A 19,223-nucleotide genomic window follows, 5' to 3' on the forward strand; every position below is an offset into this window, starting at 1 on the left:
GCTTTGAGCCTAGTCATAGGTTTAAATCAAAATCTAGTTGAAAATAGTCTCGGACCAGCTAAATATGTTTCCTTACAAACCTCCGTTTTCATTTAAACCAGCACCTTCCACTCAACCAAATCATCTATTCAGCTCACTTGGTGATGCAGTCAGGCTGTTTTCAGCCAATTCATGACCTGTTGCTTGTCTGTAGCATGCCCTCTCGGACTTGTTGGCCTGTACTTACTGCCTGCCCACACATTGCTGAATTAGATGGGCCAATTATTTGACCTCTGTCTTAGTACAGTGCATTCAACCGATCCTGCCTGTGTGTCAGTACTTAGGTCTTCATCTCTGTAGCCTAAAACCTAAATTGTAACAGTTTCTGCTTTCCTGCCATGGTACTGTTGCGTTGGCAATGCAGCTGTAAGTCTCCAGGATAAAATGTTGGCAGTTAATGTTTTTGCAAACAACTAAAACTTTCAACATTTGTATGTGTCATAGGATATGTACCGTATCAACAATTTAAAAAAAAAAAGTGCTATATCGTCTTCATATTGGGGGGTGGAGGGGATGGTGGTGGGTTTACAGGTGAGAAAGGCTGGCAAGCCAGTGACCGCAGTTCAAGACTGCATTTCATCATTTGGGAATTTTTAAGGAGATCTCAGGACGATTTCCAGTCATGTTTGTGGCAACAAAAACAAGATACTTTTTATTTTTAATTAACAAAACCTCATGACATCTCCAGTCGTGTTTGTTGGCGACCAAAACAGGTACTTTAAGCCAAAACATGAACCCTAACCAAGTGGTTTTTGTGCTTAAGCCTAACCAGACCATAAGCACAGTCTTGTTACGACATAACATTGTTAAATGAACATAAAGAAATGTAAGGCTGCAACATAAAGAAATAAAAAGTTTCAACATATCTATGGTTTGCAAAAACATACTTTGCCAATATTTATTCTGGCGATTGGGTTGCAGAGAAACAAATGCATCACACTACAAATACTCCCAAGCATATTGTTGAAGTCACACTAAATTATCAGCCACCAACTGTCATTCTGCAGCAGACAGTATTTATGCCAAACGAGACGTCGGTATTAACTGTGAATGGAAAAGTAAACTTCCCTGGAGAAAAACAGGCAGTTTGATGCTCGAAAACAGATGAGATACTGCAGGTCATTTCATTCGTGGAAAACATTTGTCTGCGTTACTCACTTCTACAAACAGCAGTACACTTCGTTTTCAATCACGCTTTGGGGAAAACACTTTTATGCTGTGAAATTAGCTTCTAACGTACTTCCACTGCATTTCAGAAAGCTTTTTGTGGATCACGACCGACATCTGGATAATTTATGCTCGTGCTTTATGGTATTTTAATGGCTGTAAAAGCCGGCAAAGAGTGCTAAATGACTTTAAAATGTAACTACTGACTGGCTTCTGCATGATAAATCACTACCTGGGATAAGAACGTACTCAGGTTTTCAATTGGGGGTTTTATATATGGGTTTGTCATAACATCATCCAAACTAATGGACACAAGTATATGCATGCAACCCGACAGCGTAAAAGTGTGTATTAAAGTGTGTGTATATTCATGCTCTGATGAGTAAGACCTTCACCAGCATATTGATTAGTTATTGCCGAGCTGGGGAGGAAAGCTGTTTGTGTGTGTTTATAGCTGGTTGTGGTCTAATTTGGTTCCTTTGCATTATTTGAGCGTATTCTCCCGGTTAGGAATGACTGTATACTGCTCCCATAGGGTATTTTTACCCTTTTGTCTTAATTGTTAGAGAGATATTAGGCCTATTACATTGTATTTGTGTCACCAGGAGTGGGTCTTCCAATTATAATATTCCATCAGCATGAACAGAGTAATAATCAGAGGCATTCTCTGCCGCTTCAAGCAGCGCCGCTCAAGGCTGCGAGGCAAATTGTCTCCTGATTAAACATTCCAGAATGCAGTGCAAGAATCTCACTGTCATAAGCTCCTACAAATTCTTTATAAACAGGGAGAAAAAGCTGCATTAACTTCATAGAGGAAATGCATTAAGGGTCCATTTGATGAGGAGCTGCGTTGTTTTGTTTTTTTACATTGGGAGGCAGTGTATTAGTGTCCTGCTGGTCTTTCCTTGAGGGCACATGTCATAAAGCTGCATCGTCCTGGGTTTAGATGCATGAATAATACTAAATGCGCTTATAAAATGAAATATATCCTGGAAATTATCAGCGTTTGTTTGTATTTTCGCCCTAGGCCTTGTGATTCTCTGCACATTGGAAGCAGAAAGTAGCTTGGCATAATATTAACGTGATGGCTTTTAAACATTGGCTAAAGGCTGTAGCATGTTTATGATCGTGATCCGGGAAACACCTAAATGGACGGACAATGGTTGAAGTGTGAGCTACATGTGCAAATACTGTACATCTGCATGCCTCCAGGAATGTACAACAGTGTGTGTTGTTATATTTGCACGCCTGCCAACATCTGTAGTCGTGGGCCTGTTTGTACACCTGTGTTTTTGTATGCACGGATCTATCATTCTCACAGAAAAGTAGAGAACACAGTAAAGATAATACACAGAGAAAAAACAAAGATATACTCTATTCCCACAGGACAGAAATTCTGAAAATAACAGGCATCACTTTTAAAAGCTATTATGACATCATCGCTCCTTTTAACTTCAAGTGTTGCTCTTCAAGAGTGGTGAGTAAATATGAACTCAGGAACCATCCACGCCTGAGAGGCAAATGTTTTCAAACACACTCTAAGCACTCCACAGAATTAATACTGCATACTTACGTAAAAACGTGTATTACTATTCCAGCAGCATAACGATTTCCTTCCTCCTTTTACATAAAAAAACATACAGCTCCATCCCTGCGAGACCAAAGTTATCAGAAGCAACGCTGCCTCCAGAACATGATTTACATTTTCTGTTCGTTACTCCTTCAAAGTTTTAGATCTTTCTGCTTCTTACGTTTTTGGCCTGAAGGGATTGTCTGGCTGTACACACAAATTTACGCATTAACTCTTTTCTTGGACTTTGATGTCTTCAAAAAAAAAAGTGGGGAAATCTGGACTGCAGGAAAAAAGAACCAAGAAACAAAACAGCTAAAACTTTTAAAAAAGCTTCCATCAAAGCCTGGATCCAGGTTTGATTTGAAATTCTTTTGTATCAGACCACATGAAAACAAAACACATCGTTTTTGATCTGGCAGCAATTACAAACAAGGCTTTGTTGGCAGCTGAACACATGTATTATTGGGGTTATATCTTAATGAGTCTCCTTTAACAGTGGCTGTGTCTTCCTGTACTTTTTAAAGCAACTTTCTAAAGCAACAAATAAAAAAAAAACCTCAACCACGAATCTGACCTGATCAGTCATAAAACATCTATGATGGTGTGTTAAAACCATGTTATAATGAGGTCACATACTGCCCTCTGCTGTTAATTTGTATATTACAGCACAGACTCAAGCCTTTAAAATGCTACTAATCGACCAGGGAGGAGGAACTTATCAATACAATCAGCTACATTACAAAAACACCGTTAATGAGATCTTCATCTCAGAGGCTGTAAACATTTGCAAATTTTCTATTCAATGTACTTTATTTTGTAAAAATATGATACTGTCATTAGAAGCATCTTTTTCTGCTTTCACTCATAATATTTCTGTCCCCTGTAAACACAGCATGAAAGGAAATTTGGCAAAACTGCTGCTGAAAAGCAAGAAAACAGCAGGTGTGACGAATAATTTTAATGATGGCTTCATTCCATTAAATGTCCCAGTGAGCAATGGCAGTGAGTGAGCATGCACAAAACCAGCGCCCTGGAAGTAGTTCACCTAAATGTAATGCAGCTATCATTAATGTTAGATATTCCACTTGTGTTCTTCCAACGTTGACCAGTAAAAAAGTCTACTGTTAAAAGGGTCTATTCTTAAAGGAACAGTTCAACGTTTTGGGAATGAGGTTAATTAGTTTGCTTTAGGTTGGTAAAAATGTTGAAGGCAGATTTTTTTTTAGCTATTCCTTTGAACATTTTGGGAACATACTCAGTAAAAAATAGCAGGATTTGTTTTGTGTGCTCCCTTACTTGGTCTGCTATCTGAAGTGGTTTTCATCTGTTTACCATCATTTTTCTGTCCTCTATATTTACATGTGTTTACTGATTGCATCAGTCAGTAATCCTCTATTGGGGAGAAGTTGGGCCATAAATGTAAATAAAAACAGAATGCAATCATTTGCAGATGAATTGTGTTTACCTATAACAGTTTTATAAAGTGTGTCCATGCCCATGCATTAATATCCTTTATACCAGTGTTCTTCAAACCTATTCCTCAGAGCCCCCTGCTTTGCATGTTTTAGATGGTTCCCTGCTCCAACACAACTGATTCAAGAGAATGGGTCATTATCAGGCTTCAGCAGAGCTTGATGACGAGCTGATCATTTGAATCAGGTGTGTTGGGGCAGGGAAACATGTAAATCATGCCAGACAGGTGGCTCTGAGGAACAGGAAAGAAGAACACTGCTTTATGCAATCATGTGTTTCACAAAGTGTTGAACCTCATCCCATCCATGCTTGTGAACCACTGAGCCTTTCAAACGGATGCCCCTTTCATACAAACGTATGATACTATCACTGGTTACCAATGAACCTGTTTGCCTGTGTAATGTTCCAAACAGGTGTTTTGGGATCATTCCACAACTTTTTTATATGTTATTATTATTCTGTTTTTGCTCTGTTTTATTCATGTTATACAGTGAAGTGTAAATTATTATTTTTGCATATACATGTGGCATAATGGCTCCACTCAGAGCAGCTTCCCTGACCAATCAGAAATCCATCTCATAGGTCAGAGTGAACACAAAATTACTTACTAGAAGAGTGAATTAATCTATGAAAGCAATACCTATAAATTATAAATTGGCCTGTCCTTCCTTTGTGTGCTTCACAGTTGTTGTGTTTTTTTCATTCAAGGTTGAAGGCAGTTTCACTTGTTTTCTACATTGCGTGGAGAGCTGATATAGTATTTTGACCACACTGACAACAGTATCGCTGTTTGAAATTCAACATATCACTCTGTTTACCCCAGCTAACCGTCTGTCTGTTTTTGTCCTGATTGTGCTCTTTCTCGACACACTGCGAAGCGACAGGTTGACAGGAAATGTCTCAAGTTGTTCATCTTGCCTGAATCACCTTTTCCAAATAGGCAAGCAGAGAGAGATGAGACTCTGCATAAAAATAAAACAAATGAAATAAAATAAAATAAAATAAAATCAGAAGAGGAAGAAATAAAAACACAAATATGCTCTTGCACTAAATGTAACAAAGGCACACAGTCATTGTTGATTTCTAAATGAAGGCTCAAATAACAGGTTTTATGTTGAGCTCCTGAACAGCATCCTTGATGTGCAAATTTGACAAATGACACAAACCATAAAAGCATTTGTTATTTTATATGGAGGCTGCCTTGTGAAATTAGCTGTGCTGAAAGACATGGATTGTTTATATGTGCTTAACTATGTAAAGTATGTATTCCTGAACTTCATATTCTCACTTCAAGGACGAATAATTTATTCATGCAGTCGAAATCACTCAATGTTTACACATTTTGCACACACGTCTAAGTAAAAGGAATGCGTTTGCATCTCCTACCTGACAGTGAGGATGTGGATTTGAACAACCCATCGTAGCTCCTTTATTCTCAAAGATCTAAAAACAGAAAGTACGTGGAAAAGTTAGTTTACCTTGTACACTCGTATGTAGAGCAACAATATAAAGGTGTGGTAAATCAAAAAGACCATAAACACATTAACAGACGAGGAAGAGTAGTACTTTGGATGTCAGCACTGGGCTGTCCGAGTAAACTGTGACTTACAGAAAAATGCTTTTTTCCTCCGGAAGTCAAAGGCAAAAGTCTCTGTAGTACTTTAGAAATGTTGATTGAGGAGACTCAACAGAATTGTCTCAGGAGGAACGGACTAATCTGGCAGAATGGTGCTGTCCTCTGTGCTGATATTTGGTAGTTAACACTTCTAGTTCCCTTGCGGCTGTGTGCTTTGTTTATTTTGTGAGATTTTTTCGGGTTCCCAAATGATTGAGTGTTTTGTTCTGATACAGCAAAGCGAGGTGTTTTTGAATCTCAGGAAGGAATTTTGATTCACAGTCATGCAGAGAAAGCTACCGACATCTACCACAATCCAGGGTAAGGGAGTGGGAATAGTTCAGAATTGTACAAGATGCAGTATCTCTAGGGGTTTCATTTTTGTCTGTCAACATAAGGTAAGACTGTCAATGCTTTACAAAGCACACACTGGTCAAACAGAGTCTGGACAAGAGAAATGGGCTGGAATATATTTGGAGGGTTAGGATTCATGAGGGAAAGCTCTATCCTAATTCATCCTACAGCTAAAGATACATGTCCGGCCATTTGAGCATTTTGAAATAGACACAAAAAAGTTTAATTTGTTCAAGATTTTAGGCTTGCGGTGATGGCTTATGAGGGGTTATGGGTACTGTGTGTTCTCCTGGAATCACTCATCAGTACATCTGTATACCTAATAATGTAACATAACCAGTAAAGATGTATGTCAATGCCTATCAATAGAAACACAGCATCTTTAATGGCTGCATTAGTCTCAGCATGTGATAAAGGAAGAGTTAAATTACTAGTCGTATAAACTTCGACATATTATCTTTTTCATATCTTTCTCTCTCTGCTGCCGCTGTTTGAATTTTGCGAGTTTGCCCAGGGGCATCATTAAAGTTTTATCCAATCCAATACAAGACACATTAAAATGAAAAATAGGTAGTAGAACACAGAATGATCAGTGATGCTGGAGTGCGGGATGAAAAGTTTACCTGTTGCAATTTTACACGTTTCCAGCCCCGGGAGAAATTCCATCAATAATGTGTGAGTGTGAACAGGAATTGGTGTGTATCCCCTACCTGAACCCAGGGGTACGTGGCGCCTAGTTCTTCAACAAGCCCTGCCCACTTGTCAATCACCTTGACAACCTCGTGTTTTTTCATGAGAGGGAGGGTGATGTCAGACCAGGGATGGAAACACATGACCTTACTGAAAAAGACATGAAGAAAGAGGCAGAGAGGAGGCATCAGAGATGTGTGTGGGAATGATGATTCACTGTATCAGTATCACAGAATTTAAGCTACACAGTGAATCAATTCCCATGCATTGGTAAAAATCTGTTGAGTATGTGAGAACTGAGCTAAAATATCTCCTTCTTGTGAGGGTCATGCTAAGGATTGAAACTTGAGCAGTGTATTGAGTAGCGATGCATGATATACCTTTGTTTCCCCAACTCATTTTGGCCGACTCACGGGGCCGATATAAGCACATTTTTTCCCACCTAATTGCAGGGAACATCAAGTATCTCCTGTAGTGGAAATAACATGTAATTAAGCGTACAGTACTCTTATAATCATGGCCCATACTACTACTACTACTACTTAACCCACAGTTCACATTGCTTGAGCATTGAAGCATCATCCTAACAACCTGTCACATCAGAAGAAATGTTAATTTCATGCCAATATTTAATTCTAAAGCCTTTTTTTTAAAGCTATATGGTTTACCTGATGATATTATCAAGCGTCTCTGGTATTTAGTCATATGTGCTAACAACACTTCTCACACTTGATTTATAACACTGGATAACGTATGTGTATAATGTATAAAAGTTTAAAAATTACTTATAAATGACCTCTCGTGACCCACACTTTGGGAATCACTGCCTCTATAGCCTACTTCTATTTATTTCAGCACCATAATGTCGTTGAAGATTATTTCTAGCCTACATGATTCAAGTAACGTTTTGATTAAGTTAATAATCAAATTTATAAACAGAATGAATTCTTTTGGGGGTTTTAGTCAGCAATTGAAAAACTATAACGTCGCATCCATGTTGCACTGAATTGTGTCTAATTAAATCACTGAAGTCTGCACGCCAACTGAACTCTCTGGAAGTCTGCAGAAATTCCGCTTGAGGCCCCTTGTGGACTGGATGAACTGTGGGTTTGGACAGCACTCAGCACTCACAGACTTCCCGGGAACATGCCTGCAAGGTCTGCTGGAGCGGTTAAGTCCAGACATTTGGATTCAGCAATAAGAGTCTGCATCAATGCTAGCAGCACTATGAGGCTGACACAGTGCTGGTTTGAGCTAAATGCAAATAACATCAGCATGCTAGTATGCTAACAATGACAGTGCTATCATGCTGTTTTAATGTTTACCGCAGTACCCATCTTAGTTTAGCATACAGCATGTTAATTAGCACTCAACCCAAAGTAAAGCTAAAGCTGATGAGAATTTAGTTGTACAGGCATTTGGTTACAAACCAAACACATGGATCTGATGATTGTGCTGGATGAAAAGACTTTCGCTAATGGGTACCTTGACTTGGCTTGACTCCATTTCTCTCACTTTTTCATTTGCACTGATCCCAGGTGTTAAAACCTTGGAAGAAAAATACTATTCAAAAGAAGTTCATTCTTCACCTCACACTCTGTCTTAGATCCGTCTTTCTGTCTGGCTGTCTAGTTTCCTTTATTATTTATTATGATGTTCTGCTGTTGTAATCCTCGTTGCAATTAATAAGTCATGAATGTGCTACTGCTGTCTTGTTTGAGTTTTCCGTGACATGTTTTGAAAAAAGTCTTGATCTACTGTATTCAGGATTGGCCTTGTTATAGAAGTAAAAGTGATGCTGTAACATATCTGACGCACAGTGCTGAATGGTGTGAAATGAGTCTATTTCTCATAGACCACTTGTCAAAAACAGCTACCTGACTTCTTTGACATCTTTTTCTTTGGATTTTCTTTTTTTGTCGGTGCCTTTCAGACGAACTCAAAGATGGTAGCACTTAAAAAAAAAAACAGTAAGCCTAACAACTTGCAGAATCAGATTGATGTTTTTGATCTATTAGTATTAACCCAGATGTCCTTTAATAAGGGCTGAGATTCATTCTTGAGATCCTGTGAAACCCATTTAAATTAAATTAAAGAGTATTTTGACAACAATAAAAGTTCTGTAGAAGGTCAAAGGGAGATATAATGCGCAGAAAAAAAAGATATCCGATGTTTTTCATATCAATTGGAAAGATAAGAGAAAGACATTTTGCACTCAATTCACTTTTCAAAAAGTGAGCATGACCAACTGAAAAGAAACACGGCCTCAGGACAGGCTGTAATCATGTTTTAACCACTGTACAGAATTTAGAAGAGTGTATCCATCCTCAGTGTGTGTGTGAGTGTTTAACAGAATGCCATGTCCATGTGTATGTTTGCTTCAAGCTTTACCTGTGGGACCCCGGGGATACCAGCACGACTGTCAGAGTCAGAGAAATGAAATTTGTATCGACAGACAGACTTCTGAGATCCCCGACAGCTAGTACCTGATCAATAATTGATCCTGACTCTGGTGTTTATGCTCTGAGCAAAACTGAATGGTCGTATTTATGAATTGTTCATAAGTATTATAGGAGCTGCCAGCACTATGTTATGTGTGTGTGTGCGTGTGTGTGTGTGTGTGTGTGTGTGTGTGTGTGTGTGTGTGTGTGTGTAGGTCTCCGACAAGCACTTAAAAACAATGTAACAGAAACCCAACACTAACATGCTCACAGTGACGATGCTAACATGCTGATTCTAAGCAGGTGTAACATTGACAATTGTAGTTAAAGCAACATTATGTAACTTTCTCACCTTAAAATAACAGTTTCTTATTTCTTATTTCTCAACAGTGCCTTGTAACAGGGTGAATGGTGTCTCACCCACTCCACCCCCCATCACTTGTTTCTGCACTATGTAACTTCAGTGAGAGGGTAGGATCACAGCGTTACATACATCTTTACTTTAACAAACAAGTTTTCAAGACATAACATTGTTGTGATGTAATGAGTTGTGTTTGTAGTTAGCACCTACATTACATCTGATGAATTGTTACAGACCTGGGATTTGTATTTACGGCAGTGGTGTTGCACTCAGAAACGGTGGGCGGCACCAAATCAAACAAAATTTCTACATAGTGTTGCTTTAAATGAATCATTATGCTTACATTTGACCTTATGACCTGACAATGATGGTGCTAGCTAAAAAGGTCATGGCATCACAAAGATTATTACAACTCAACTGACACTGCCACACTGCTAGCATGGCTTAAAACAAGAGCAAGCATACACGTCAGTTTCCTGGTTACCACAGAAGTTAGCATTACTGTTTTTGGGCCTTGTTTTATAATTTGTATCAGTGTTGGTTGAATGATGTCTTAAAAACTAATTTAATAATATTTTCTCTTGGAAACTAAATATCTTGACTATTATAACTATGTCATTTGGTGTCACAAATACAAAAAAGAGTGTTCTGAGCAGTACAGAGTGATAACCTGTTCATTCATTTGAGTTTTTAAAGAAAGAACCAGGAAGTGATACAACAGTTATCTTACAATAGAGGATAAAGTTGGGTGCAATTTAGAGGCGGTTGTTGATTTCCAGAGAAATTTCCTTTGAACAGCTGAAAGTTACATTTGAATCCCAAAGAAACTGTATTATTTCTAGAATTGTACGCTTTCCTGTAATTCGAATTCAACTGGTCTGAGGCTCTCTGGATTATGCTACAAAATGTTGCTTTATTGTAATTAATGTGAAGTGTAACAACTGACATAAGATGAACTGTCATCATTCATTTGCAGGGCTTCTTAAGGAATAACAGTTACATAACAGATCCTTTCCTGACACCACCAGGCCTGTAAAATAGTGTTGCTAAATCTTTTGTACCAGGATTTTGTGCCATTTTGCTGAGAGGGAATTTTTGATCGAGAAGGGGTAATACAACAAGTCATTAGGAATTTCCTCACCCAATTTCTCTTTTCTCTCCCATGACCCAAATCCCCCAAATCCCATTTCCCATTTTGTTCGCCCTCTAATTGGCTCTCTGAATGTTGCTGCAGGGCAACAAGTAGTCCAGTTTCCAACTTCCTCTTTCTTTGACGTGACCATGAGACACACACACCAAAAACCGTACTGGTCAAAAAAAGGACATACAACCACTACATCAAAAAAACAAGGCTAAATCTGCGGGGAAGAAAAAAATACTCTGTAATTTAACAATCAATACAAACACAGCGCAGCACATCAATCAGTGCTGTATCTCTGCATTATTACTCTGTGAGTGCGAGTGTCAGGCAAGGACTGACAGACTCAACATCTGCCAACGCATGGGATTTAAACACCAGGTTCGGGTTTCAACCGGCACATGCAGCGCAGTGTTTTGATTTAATCTATTATTCAGCTGTTGTGTAACTCTGCTGTCAGGCAGAATCAATCGAGGATTCCCGAAACGTGGAATTGTTCCCGAACGTCTTTAAAGATTAAAACAAAGTGTTATCTACAGACTGAGGACAAGTGAGTGGGTTGCCGTTATGAAGATTTACTGATTGATCCATGGCACAGTAATAGCCATGTGAGGTCAAGCTTCCGGAGAAAGAAAACTTTATCAGCGAAGGTTTTGTACAACTTAACTCTCTGTTGATGTCGCAAGTGCACACTAACAAAGGATTAGTTCTCCTGTTAGGCTTCTCATACTGTCTATCAACTCTGACAGTGAATAAATCCAACAGTCAGAGTCTACAGATCAGAAAGCTGTCCACATTTCATGACTGAATAAAACACACTCCCAGGAATAAGCAAGATTTGGCCGTAAAGCAAGCTTTAATCCCCTTTTTACCAACCCACAGGGTCCGGGGTAAATATCACCGGACTGAAATCTGAAAGAGTGGTGAAAAAACATCCCCATCTGCTGGTGTCACAGAGGACACACACCCATCCTAATATATGTGTGGTGGGAGGATTTGTGATTTTGTTTTTGCACAGTTAAAAATGTCCTGAAAACAGGTGGCACGCAGTGCGTTGATTAACAAAATTAGTTTCACCTAATAGCTGATTATGATGATGATGATGATGACAACAATGAACGAGAGGTGCCTCAGCATGATTGCTCTGATTGCACTCATCAGTTCAGATGTAATTACCCATAAATTTGAATGCATCATCATTTTTTAAAAAAGGAACACTGATTAAGATGCATCCCTGAATATATTATGACCTTCTAACCACATGTTAATCATGTTACCTATGTGTTTAATATTTATCTCATTGAAACATTGCATTCTTTAAGTTTATAGGTAAGTACAATGTAACATATAAATATTGCTATTTGCTCTTACCAGACACCTCTGGCAGCTGTAGACTGGAACAATGGATGTTGATCGGAACCTGAAGAACACAACAGCAGATGTAAGTTCTAATAAATGTCGATAATGTGTTACACTTTCAGCAATTCATTTGCTTTGTAATTTTCAGCACTTTAATATACCTGTAGCCATGATCAAATAGTTGATTGTGCCATAAAACTATCTCAAAAATAAAATATCATGTGCCTCACACCTGCAGAAATACATGACTGTAAAGACAAAAAAAAAGAAAAACAGCAGATCATTGCATTTGAGAAGCTAAAACCAGCAAATGTTTGACAATTTTGCTTGAAAAATGACTGAAACAATTAATCAATTAAAAAAAAAAAGTTGGCAATTAATTTCCTTTAAATCGACTGATTAATTGATGCAAAAATAAACACAATAACCTCGGCAAACAATCTATCTGGTTGTAATTTCATGGCACTGCATTTCACTCAAGTGTGGATGACCACAACAGTAACAATTTAAGAACTACATAGAGTAGAATATGCCAACACAATAAAGGAAAGGCAAAAACCCCAAAAGCATAATATGAGCTCTTTAAATATTTTCTGTTGGGTAACACAGTTACTTGTTATAGTATTTTTTAGCATCAGTAATGGCACTCACCAGGATCTGGAGCGTCTGGCTGAAGAGCAGGGAAGTCATTTTCAAACACGTAAGTGCTGTCATAGTCTGAATTTACCTGGAGAAAACAGACGGGAGGTGGAGCTGAGGTAAAAGTAGTGGCTGAAGGACTGAAAGACCTGTTTAACAGTTCTAGAATTCAAAGGAAACCATGACATAACAAGCTACCATTGTGGTATAATGTTGGCCTTCATGCATCTGTTGAATTCCCTGTATCTACCTGTTCTTACCTCTCCATTTGCCCGTTTGTTCCCAGGACAGAGTGGGTTACCGGGGTCATATCTAGGTATATGTTCCTCAGGAGGTTTCTCCACCTGACCTGCCCATGGTCTCTTCATGCGATGGGCCGACACAAGGACCCATGTGTCCCGCAGAGGGTTATAACGCAGGTGTTGGTGCTCTGAGGGGTTAAGACAAAAGACAACTCAATATAATCCCTCACACCTACAGAGAGCAGCCCACTGAGTCTCTTGAGAGAAAAAAAGTTCAAAGATGTCAACCTGATGAAGTCCACTAAACGATCTAGTCCTCTTTATCTGTGCTGTTAACAACTAGAGGTCACAGCTGATGTGCATTGTTGAATGTTTCCAAGCATTGCTGTAACCAATGATTTATTGTCACTTAATTACTCACTTATAAATCTATCAAATGTAAATACATATCTATATATATATATATATATATATATATATATATATATATATATATATATATATATATATATATATTAATTATGATGCTCTACTCACTACAGATAAACAACACATCAAAAATCAGTCAGGCACATATGATTAAGGTTCATATGTGGTTAATAATAGTGATGACAGTTTGTTATTGTTACAGTAAAAGCAGCAGGAACTCCTGTCACGAGACTGCCCAGCTGCTGCCTGTGTACTGTAGAGCAATAAGTTAACTAAGCACTCTGTCAATAGGTGAAGGCAGGCATGATAAATGAGCTTCATCATGTAATTGTGTCACTGCACTGGAGTGACTGACTTGACACCACCATATATTGATTTCAGGATAGCTGTATGTTCTCTTTTAAACGGAAATCCAATGTGACCGAACTCCGTTGAGAAAAGCGTTAATTTAATAGTTACTCTACTATCGAGAAAGCCAGCTTCGGGGTAAAATATATTTTTGGACATATTATGAAATGCTATGACCTACCGTTAATTTCGGCTTCTAAATAATCCATTAAAAATCGCTCTGGTTGGATAAATTTGTTGTAATATTTGGTCAACAAGATTGTTTTTGGACATTAGCAGGCAAAGGTAAAAGTGCAAGATTTTAAACAGAGTTTGGAATTACTCTGCGCCGAAAGCTCACAAAGCTTCATACCTTTAGGATCAAAACTGACTTCTTTATTGTCGCTCATGTCGGCCGGTCAGTCGCTGCTGTTTGGGAACTCTCACCTCTCCCGTGTTCAGCTGTCATCTACTCCAGGATTTTAGCTAACACAACCAACAGCCGACTTCCTGTTTTCTGACAAGCGAGAACAAACGTGCTATTTGGACAAATCAACGTGTTATGACAAACCTCTAAAAGTCCAGAAATAAGGGTGAAAACAATAAAATAATAATAAAATGAAAATTAAGTGTTCTCGTTTAACATACGGTTTAAAATGTATCTGTATGGATACCTCTTTTATATAAATATTGAAAATAAATAAAAACTACCTAACGGGGGTTTTACAGTGTGCTGGCAACCTTGAAGTTGCTGTCACAAACGCGAATGACTCGCTCTCTGATTGGCTGAGCAGCCACTCCCCGCCCCCGACTTATCAGGAAGCAGCTGTCCTCCCATGACTCCACGCCTCCTCTGCTGATGGCGTGTTTGGAGATACCTGTCTGCCACTTTCTCCACGTGTAGTCTGACCTGTCGCTGTCTCTCTGTCTGTTCAGTATTGTTTTAACCATGTCTGTAGTCAGAACGAGTTTAAAACTGTTTTTGTTCGGCGCAGTCACCGTCCTGGTTGTGCTGCTGCTGCGGCATTGGATGGCCACCAAGCAGTATGTATTCAACAAAGAAGACGTCGCCAAATTGGCCAAACAGTACGCAGGTGAGGTTGGCAATGTGGAGTTTTATGTCGAGACCAAGCTGCAGTTCACTCAAATGCAAAGTAAAGTAAAACACGAACGTGTGTAGTCCAAGTTGTCCCCCTCAGTGCCTGCTATATATGCTGTCTGTTCTCAGGACAGGACCATGAGCAGGCCTTCTCCAAAGTGGTGGTGGAGCTCAGGAAGAGGTAATGATAACACTGATTTGCATTAGTAAAATATATTCAGATACGGGGATCCAGGAACTGTCTGGTTATTTTATTTTTTTTAAAGTAAACAATGCCCATCATGCCCTTCACAACAATCATCCATCACTCTTTCATAGTCTATCAGTCACCTTTCTTGTGTGAATACTTGTCATGTGTTTAAAGACCAGCTAATGAAGTGTAACTGAACTTAGGTATCCTGGCCACATCCTCCCAGACGAGGATCTGCAGTGGGTGTTTGTGAACGCTGGAGGTTGGATGGGCTCCATGTGCCTCCTCCACGCCTCAGTCACAGAGTACCTGCTGCTGTTTGGTACTGCGGTGGACACAGGAGGACACTCAGGTGAGGAACGATGGGGATGGAAAAGTCCTGTCTGTTTGCCTTTTTACATGGAAAAAAAAAAATCAGTTCCAAAAGTGATATTTGAGTTGTTTAAATTTGTTGTACTCATACCAAATTATATATATACCCAAGTGTTTTGATTGGTGTATAATCACCTGAAACTAAGAGAAACTTGACTCCATGTCTGCTCTCTTCTCTCGTCAGGTCGTTACTGGGCTGAGATTTCTGACACTATCATATCCGGCACCTTCAGACAGTGGAAGGAGGGGACAACCAAGAGTGAAATATACTATCCTGGTAACTCATTTAAATCTGAAATTATATGTCTTCTTATGAAATAATTTTCTATGCCGAGTGAACTAGATAAACAAATCTTCCTTCCATTTCTTTTTTCCTCACAGGTGACACCATCGTACACAGTGTAGGCGAGGCCACGTCGGTCCAGTGGAGCGCCGGGACGTGGATGGTGGAGTACGGCCGAGGTTTCATCCCCTCCACGCTGGGATTCGCTCTGGCAGACACCCTGTTCAGCACCCAGGACTTCCTCACCATGTTCTACACCGTACGCGTCTATGTCAAGGGAATGCTGCTCGAGGCTGGTACACTACTTACAGAGGCCGGCGTTTTCTGAGGCTCGGACACCAGCACAGGGACATCTAAAGGTCGCCTTGTCATCGCACACCTTGTTACCCCTGACCACTGACATCTAGCATGAGGAAAACACCTGTGTCAGATCATTCAGAGTTTAAATATTTTAACCTGGAATTGTAGACAGTTAAAATTTGCATCAGTACAGGTGATCCCATCCCTTGCCTTTCATTAAGGCTATGTGAAAGAAAGTGTTCAAGTCTTTCTCTTTACCCTGTTACTGTACATCAAACTGCAACACCTACCACTGATTTAAAGGTTGTTCCCCTCACCAAAATCGTAACACACAAGAACATATCATTCTGAATGAAGCCTTAGCTCGTCCCCCAGAGTCCCACATTGATACTCAGCATCTTACTGCACACAATGAACATTCCTCTGAGAGCTCAAACTGCCCACATAGCCAGAAAGTCTTCAGTACCTGTTAAAAATACGGCATTCACATTTTTAAAGAACTTACAATAAATTGTAATCAGGCACTGGAGTATTAGGGACATTAAGCAGCAACAGTTCAGGGGACGGCAACGGCATTTGAGAAAAAAAAGGCAAATACCAAATCAGCTGTTTTTGGCGGAGGCCGTAGCTGTCCCTCTACCTTCACTGCTTAAAGTCCCTGTTAACTCTTTTAGCAAACAACCACTTTGAAAAACAAGCATCGATTATCAAACACTGAAGTTGTGATATGAAAACTCTGGACCAAGGAATTACTTTTGAAACAAATATGCAACATTTAATTTGGCTTGTAAAACAAACAAAATACATAATGCAAAGCCACTATTTTCTGAGGTAATACCCACTTCATATGTATATGCATTTGGGCCTAATGAGAGTCCTTATTTAATGTCTTAAACCAATAATGGAAACCAGCATCAATAAGCCAAGAAGCATGTATGTTCCAAAAATCAAGCCTGTCTTTACATTTGGCTCCATTTCTTCATTCACAATCAAACTGTGTATATACACTATATATTTTTCTGAAAATGTTGAAAACCTGAGGAGATGTGTATGCAGTGTCCTGTTTCTGGCTCAGCATGAGTCAAAGTCTGATTCATGCCAGCTCAGAGATGGCAGTGTTTTAATGGTTATAGTTACTGTCACGGTGTCTACTCATGCTTCAGAGCTGCTGTACTATAACAAATTTAAATTTTTAAAGGAGCAATTCCCACATTTTTAGGCTTAATATGAAAGATTCCAGTCCTTTTTTTCTTTCTCTAAACTTTGGTAAAGGTTTATCCATTGAATCTAATCACTTTACGATATAATAATACTGCACACACTACATTTATTCTTTGGACAAATTCAGGAGCCCTTTGAAATGGAAAATGCTGCTGTTCTATTCTTCAAACTTCTGCTGTGTTATACTGTAATTGTACTCCTTAAATGGGATGGGTTTAATTAGTAAAAGGTGACTTACTTCAAAAACTGCATCTGAAATGTTTCAGGGAGCTTTATGAGCTGAAATAGTGTTGGTACAATCAGTTTGAAAATATAATTGTTGAGATGAACTTGAATGATTTTGTGCTCTTACCAAGTGAAACTACTCTGCCTCCGTTCATTGTCTGGAACTTTGCACTAGCCCAACAGGGCCAAAACTAAACAATGTCCACAGGCCTCGTCCTCTACGTAATACTGGCATAAAATCAAAGCCTTTTAGAAATATTATTTGTGTATTTCACCTGTGATTGCACTGCACAAGCATATCACTGCTGCTGGTTCCACCATTTCCACATTTGAACCTGCCTGAACCCATCCAGGTTCGTACCAGGTTTCCACAGGAGTTAAATTATAATGTATTATACTGAACTACCCAAAACTGGAGTAATTTGGCTTATGTACCGAAGCATCAATAGCAGTGTGGTCTCATGGATGGATGGCAAAACGGAAAAAACCTCCTAAATGTTCGGATGTGCAATTTACTGTAAGGTAAAGCTGAAAACTAACAGTGCCAAAAGAAATAAATGTTTTTGAAGGCAAATGATGCAAGCCTGTTTTATTATCGAGTACTACGTCCACTTCAAATATAGATCAGTCTCAAAAAACTCACCTGTACTGAGCCTTTACTAGAGTCATAGCACCACTGGAATATAGGGGTTGTCATCACTATTCATCACAAAAGGGTGTAATTGTAGTACATATTGGTCATGTACTGACCTATAATTGCAGTATGTACAGTAATCTATTACAGATTCTTCAAAACAAACAGAAATAAACATTAGGGTTAATCTAAGAAGGTAAACACAAGCTGAGGGTAGGGATAGACTTTGTTGCCTGTTTCTGGAAATGCAAATTATTTCTCCCTGTACTGAGCTAAGACAGAAGCAGACCAGAATTCTGCAAGTGAGCGCTCCTATCTGACCCATGAGCTATGTAAACCATTTGCCACTGCCACAGTGTCACACCCGACATCCCGGGTTCTCTACCTTCCTCTCTCTGTGTTTTTGGTACTTATCAACCCAGTAATCAACTTTGAGCTTCTTCTGCAGCCACTGCAGGGACTGCATCTGGCAGTTTATGGTATTTCTTAAGAGAAGAAAAAAGCAATAATTGTTGTTGCCTCACAAATAGGACACACAACTTATTTTGGTAAAAACTAACCAAAATTTTGCACAAATAAAGGATAAATAAATGGTGGTAACCTCATCTGCCTGTCATTCTTCTAGTTCGGAATCTGTAGTGTGTGTAAACACACGATTTAACTTATCTTATTCACCATTATCCCCATCGTTCAGGGATTGCGATAGGTGGAGAGATGCCGCGTGAACAGATGGTGTTATTCAATAAAACAGGCCAACCGAATAGAGAACAGACACATCAGTCCTCATCTCGGTCTGTAAATGTCAAGAGGATGCAGACAACCTGATTTGTTGTCATCATATCCATGAGAGAGGTCCAGGTGATGATGATAGAAGTGTGTGTATTCTAGGTGGGTTTGTGTTTGCTTGTGCCTGCTTTTGTGTGTGCATGTATAGAAGTGAGTGTGTGAATGTGCATGCTTTTGTACATGTCACATACCATTGCACATGTGCTGTTTTGGCTTTTAGTGTGTATCTACTCTGATGTTCTGTCCCCCCTGTCCATCTATCCATC

At 39.2% G+C, this 19,223-nt stretch overlaps 2 protein-coding genes across 2 annotated transcripts in view; one reads left to right on the forward strand and one right to left on the reverse strand.

Moving 5' to 3' along the window:
- galt (galactose-1-phosphate uridylyltransferase) overlaps window positions 1–14,327 on the reverse strand; it is a 33,647-nt gene extending 19,320 nt beyond the window's left edge. The window contains exons 1-6 of the mRNA XM_073478692.1: window positions 14,221–14,327; window positions 13,110–13,279; window positions 12,862–12,937; window positions 12,223–12,271; window positions 6,932–7,061; window positions 5,639–5,695 (exon numbers count right to left, since the gene is read on the reverse strand). Of these exons, the coding sequence (XP_073334793.1) occupies window positions 5,639–5,695; window positions 6,932–7,061; window positions 12,223–12,271; window positions 12,862–12,937; window positions 13,110–13,279; window positions 14,221–14,257 (519 nt within the window). The 5' untranslated portion in view covers window positions 14,258–14,327. The remainder of the gene's footprint in view (window positions 1–5,638; window positions 5,696–6,931; window positions 7,062–12,222; window positions 12,272–12,861; window positions 12,938–13,109; window positions 13,280–14,220) is intronic.
- Window positions 14,328–14,693: 366 nt separating this feature from the next.
- Window positions 14,694–18,114, forward strand: sigmar1 (sigma non-opioid intracellular receptor 1). Its single transcript, XM_073477821.1, has 5 exons — window positions 14,694–14,941; window positions 15,076–15,127; window positions 15,340–15,488; window positions 15,693–15,785; window positions 15,890–18,114. The coding sequence occupies exons 1-5, from the start codon at window positions 14,797–14,799 to the stop codon at window positions 16,117–16,119; spliced, it is 669 nt and encodes a 222-aa protein (XP_073333922.1). The 5' UTR covers window positions 14,694–14,796; the 3' UTR covers window positions 16,120–18,114.
- Window positions 18,115–19,223: the final 1,109 nt, after the last annotated feature.

Source organism: Pagrus major, chromosome 12 (genome assembly GCF_040436345.1).
Source record: "Pagrus major chromosome 12, Pma_NU_1.0".
NCBI lineage: Eukaryota > Metazoa > Chordata > Actinopteri > Spariformes > Sparidae > Pagrus > Pagrus major.

Coding starts and splice junctions, on each gene's coding strand:
- sigmar1 (XM_073477821.1), top strand. CDS start 14,797: ATGTCTGTAGTCAGAACGAGTTTAAAACTGTTTTTGTTCGGCGCAGTC. Junction 15,128..15,339: donor GTGGTGGAGCTCAGGAAGAG/GTAATGATAACA, acceptor AACTGAACTTAG/GTATCCTGGCCACATCCTCC. Junction 15,786..15,889: donor GAGTGAAATATACTATCCTG/GTAACTCATTTA, acceptor TTTTCCTCACAG/GTGACACCATCGTACACAGT.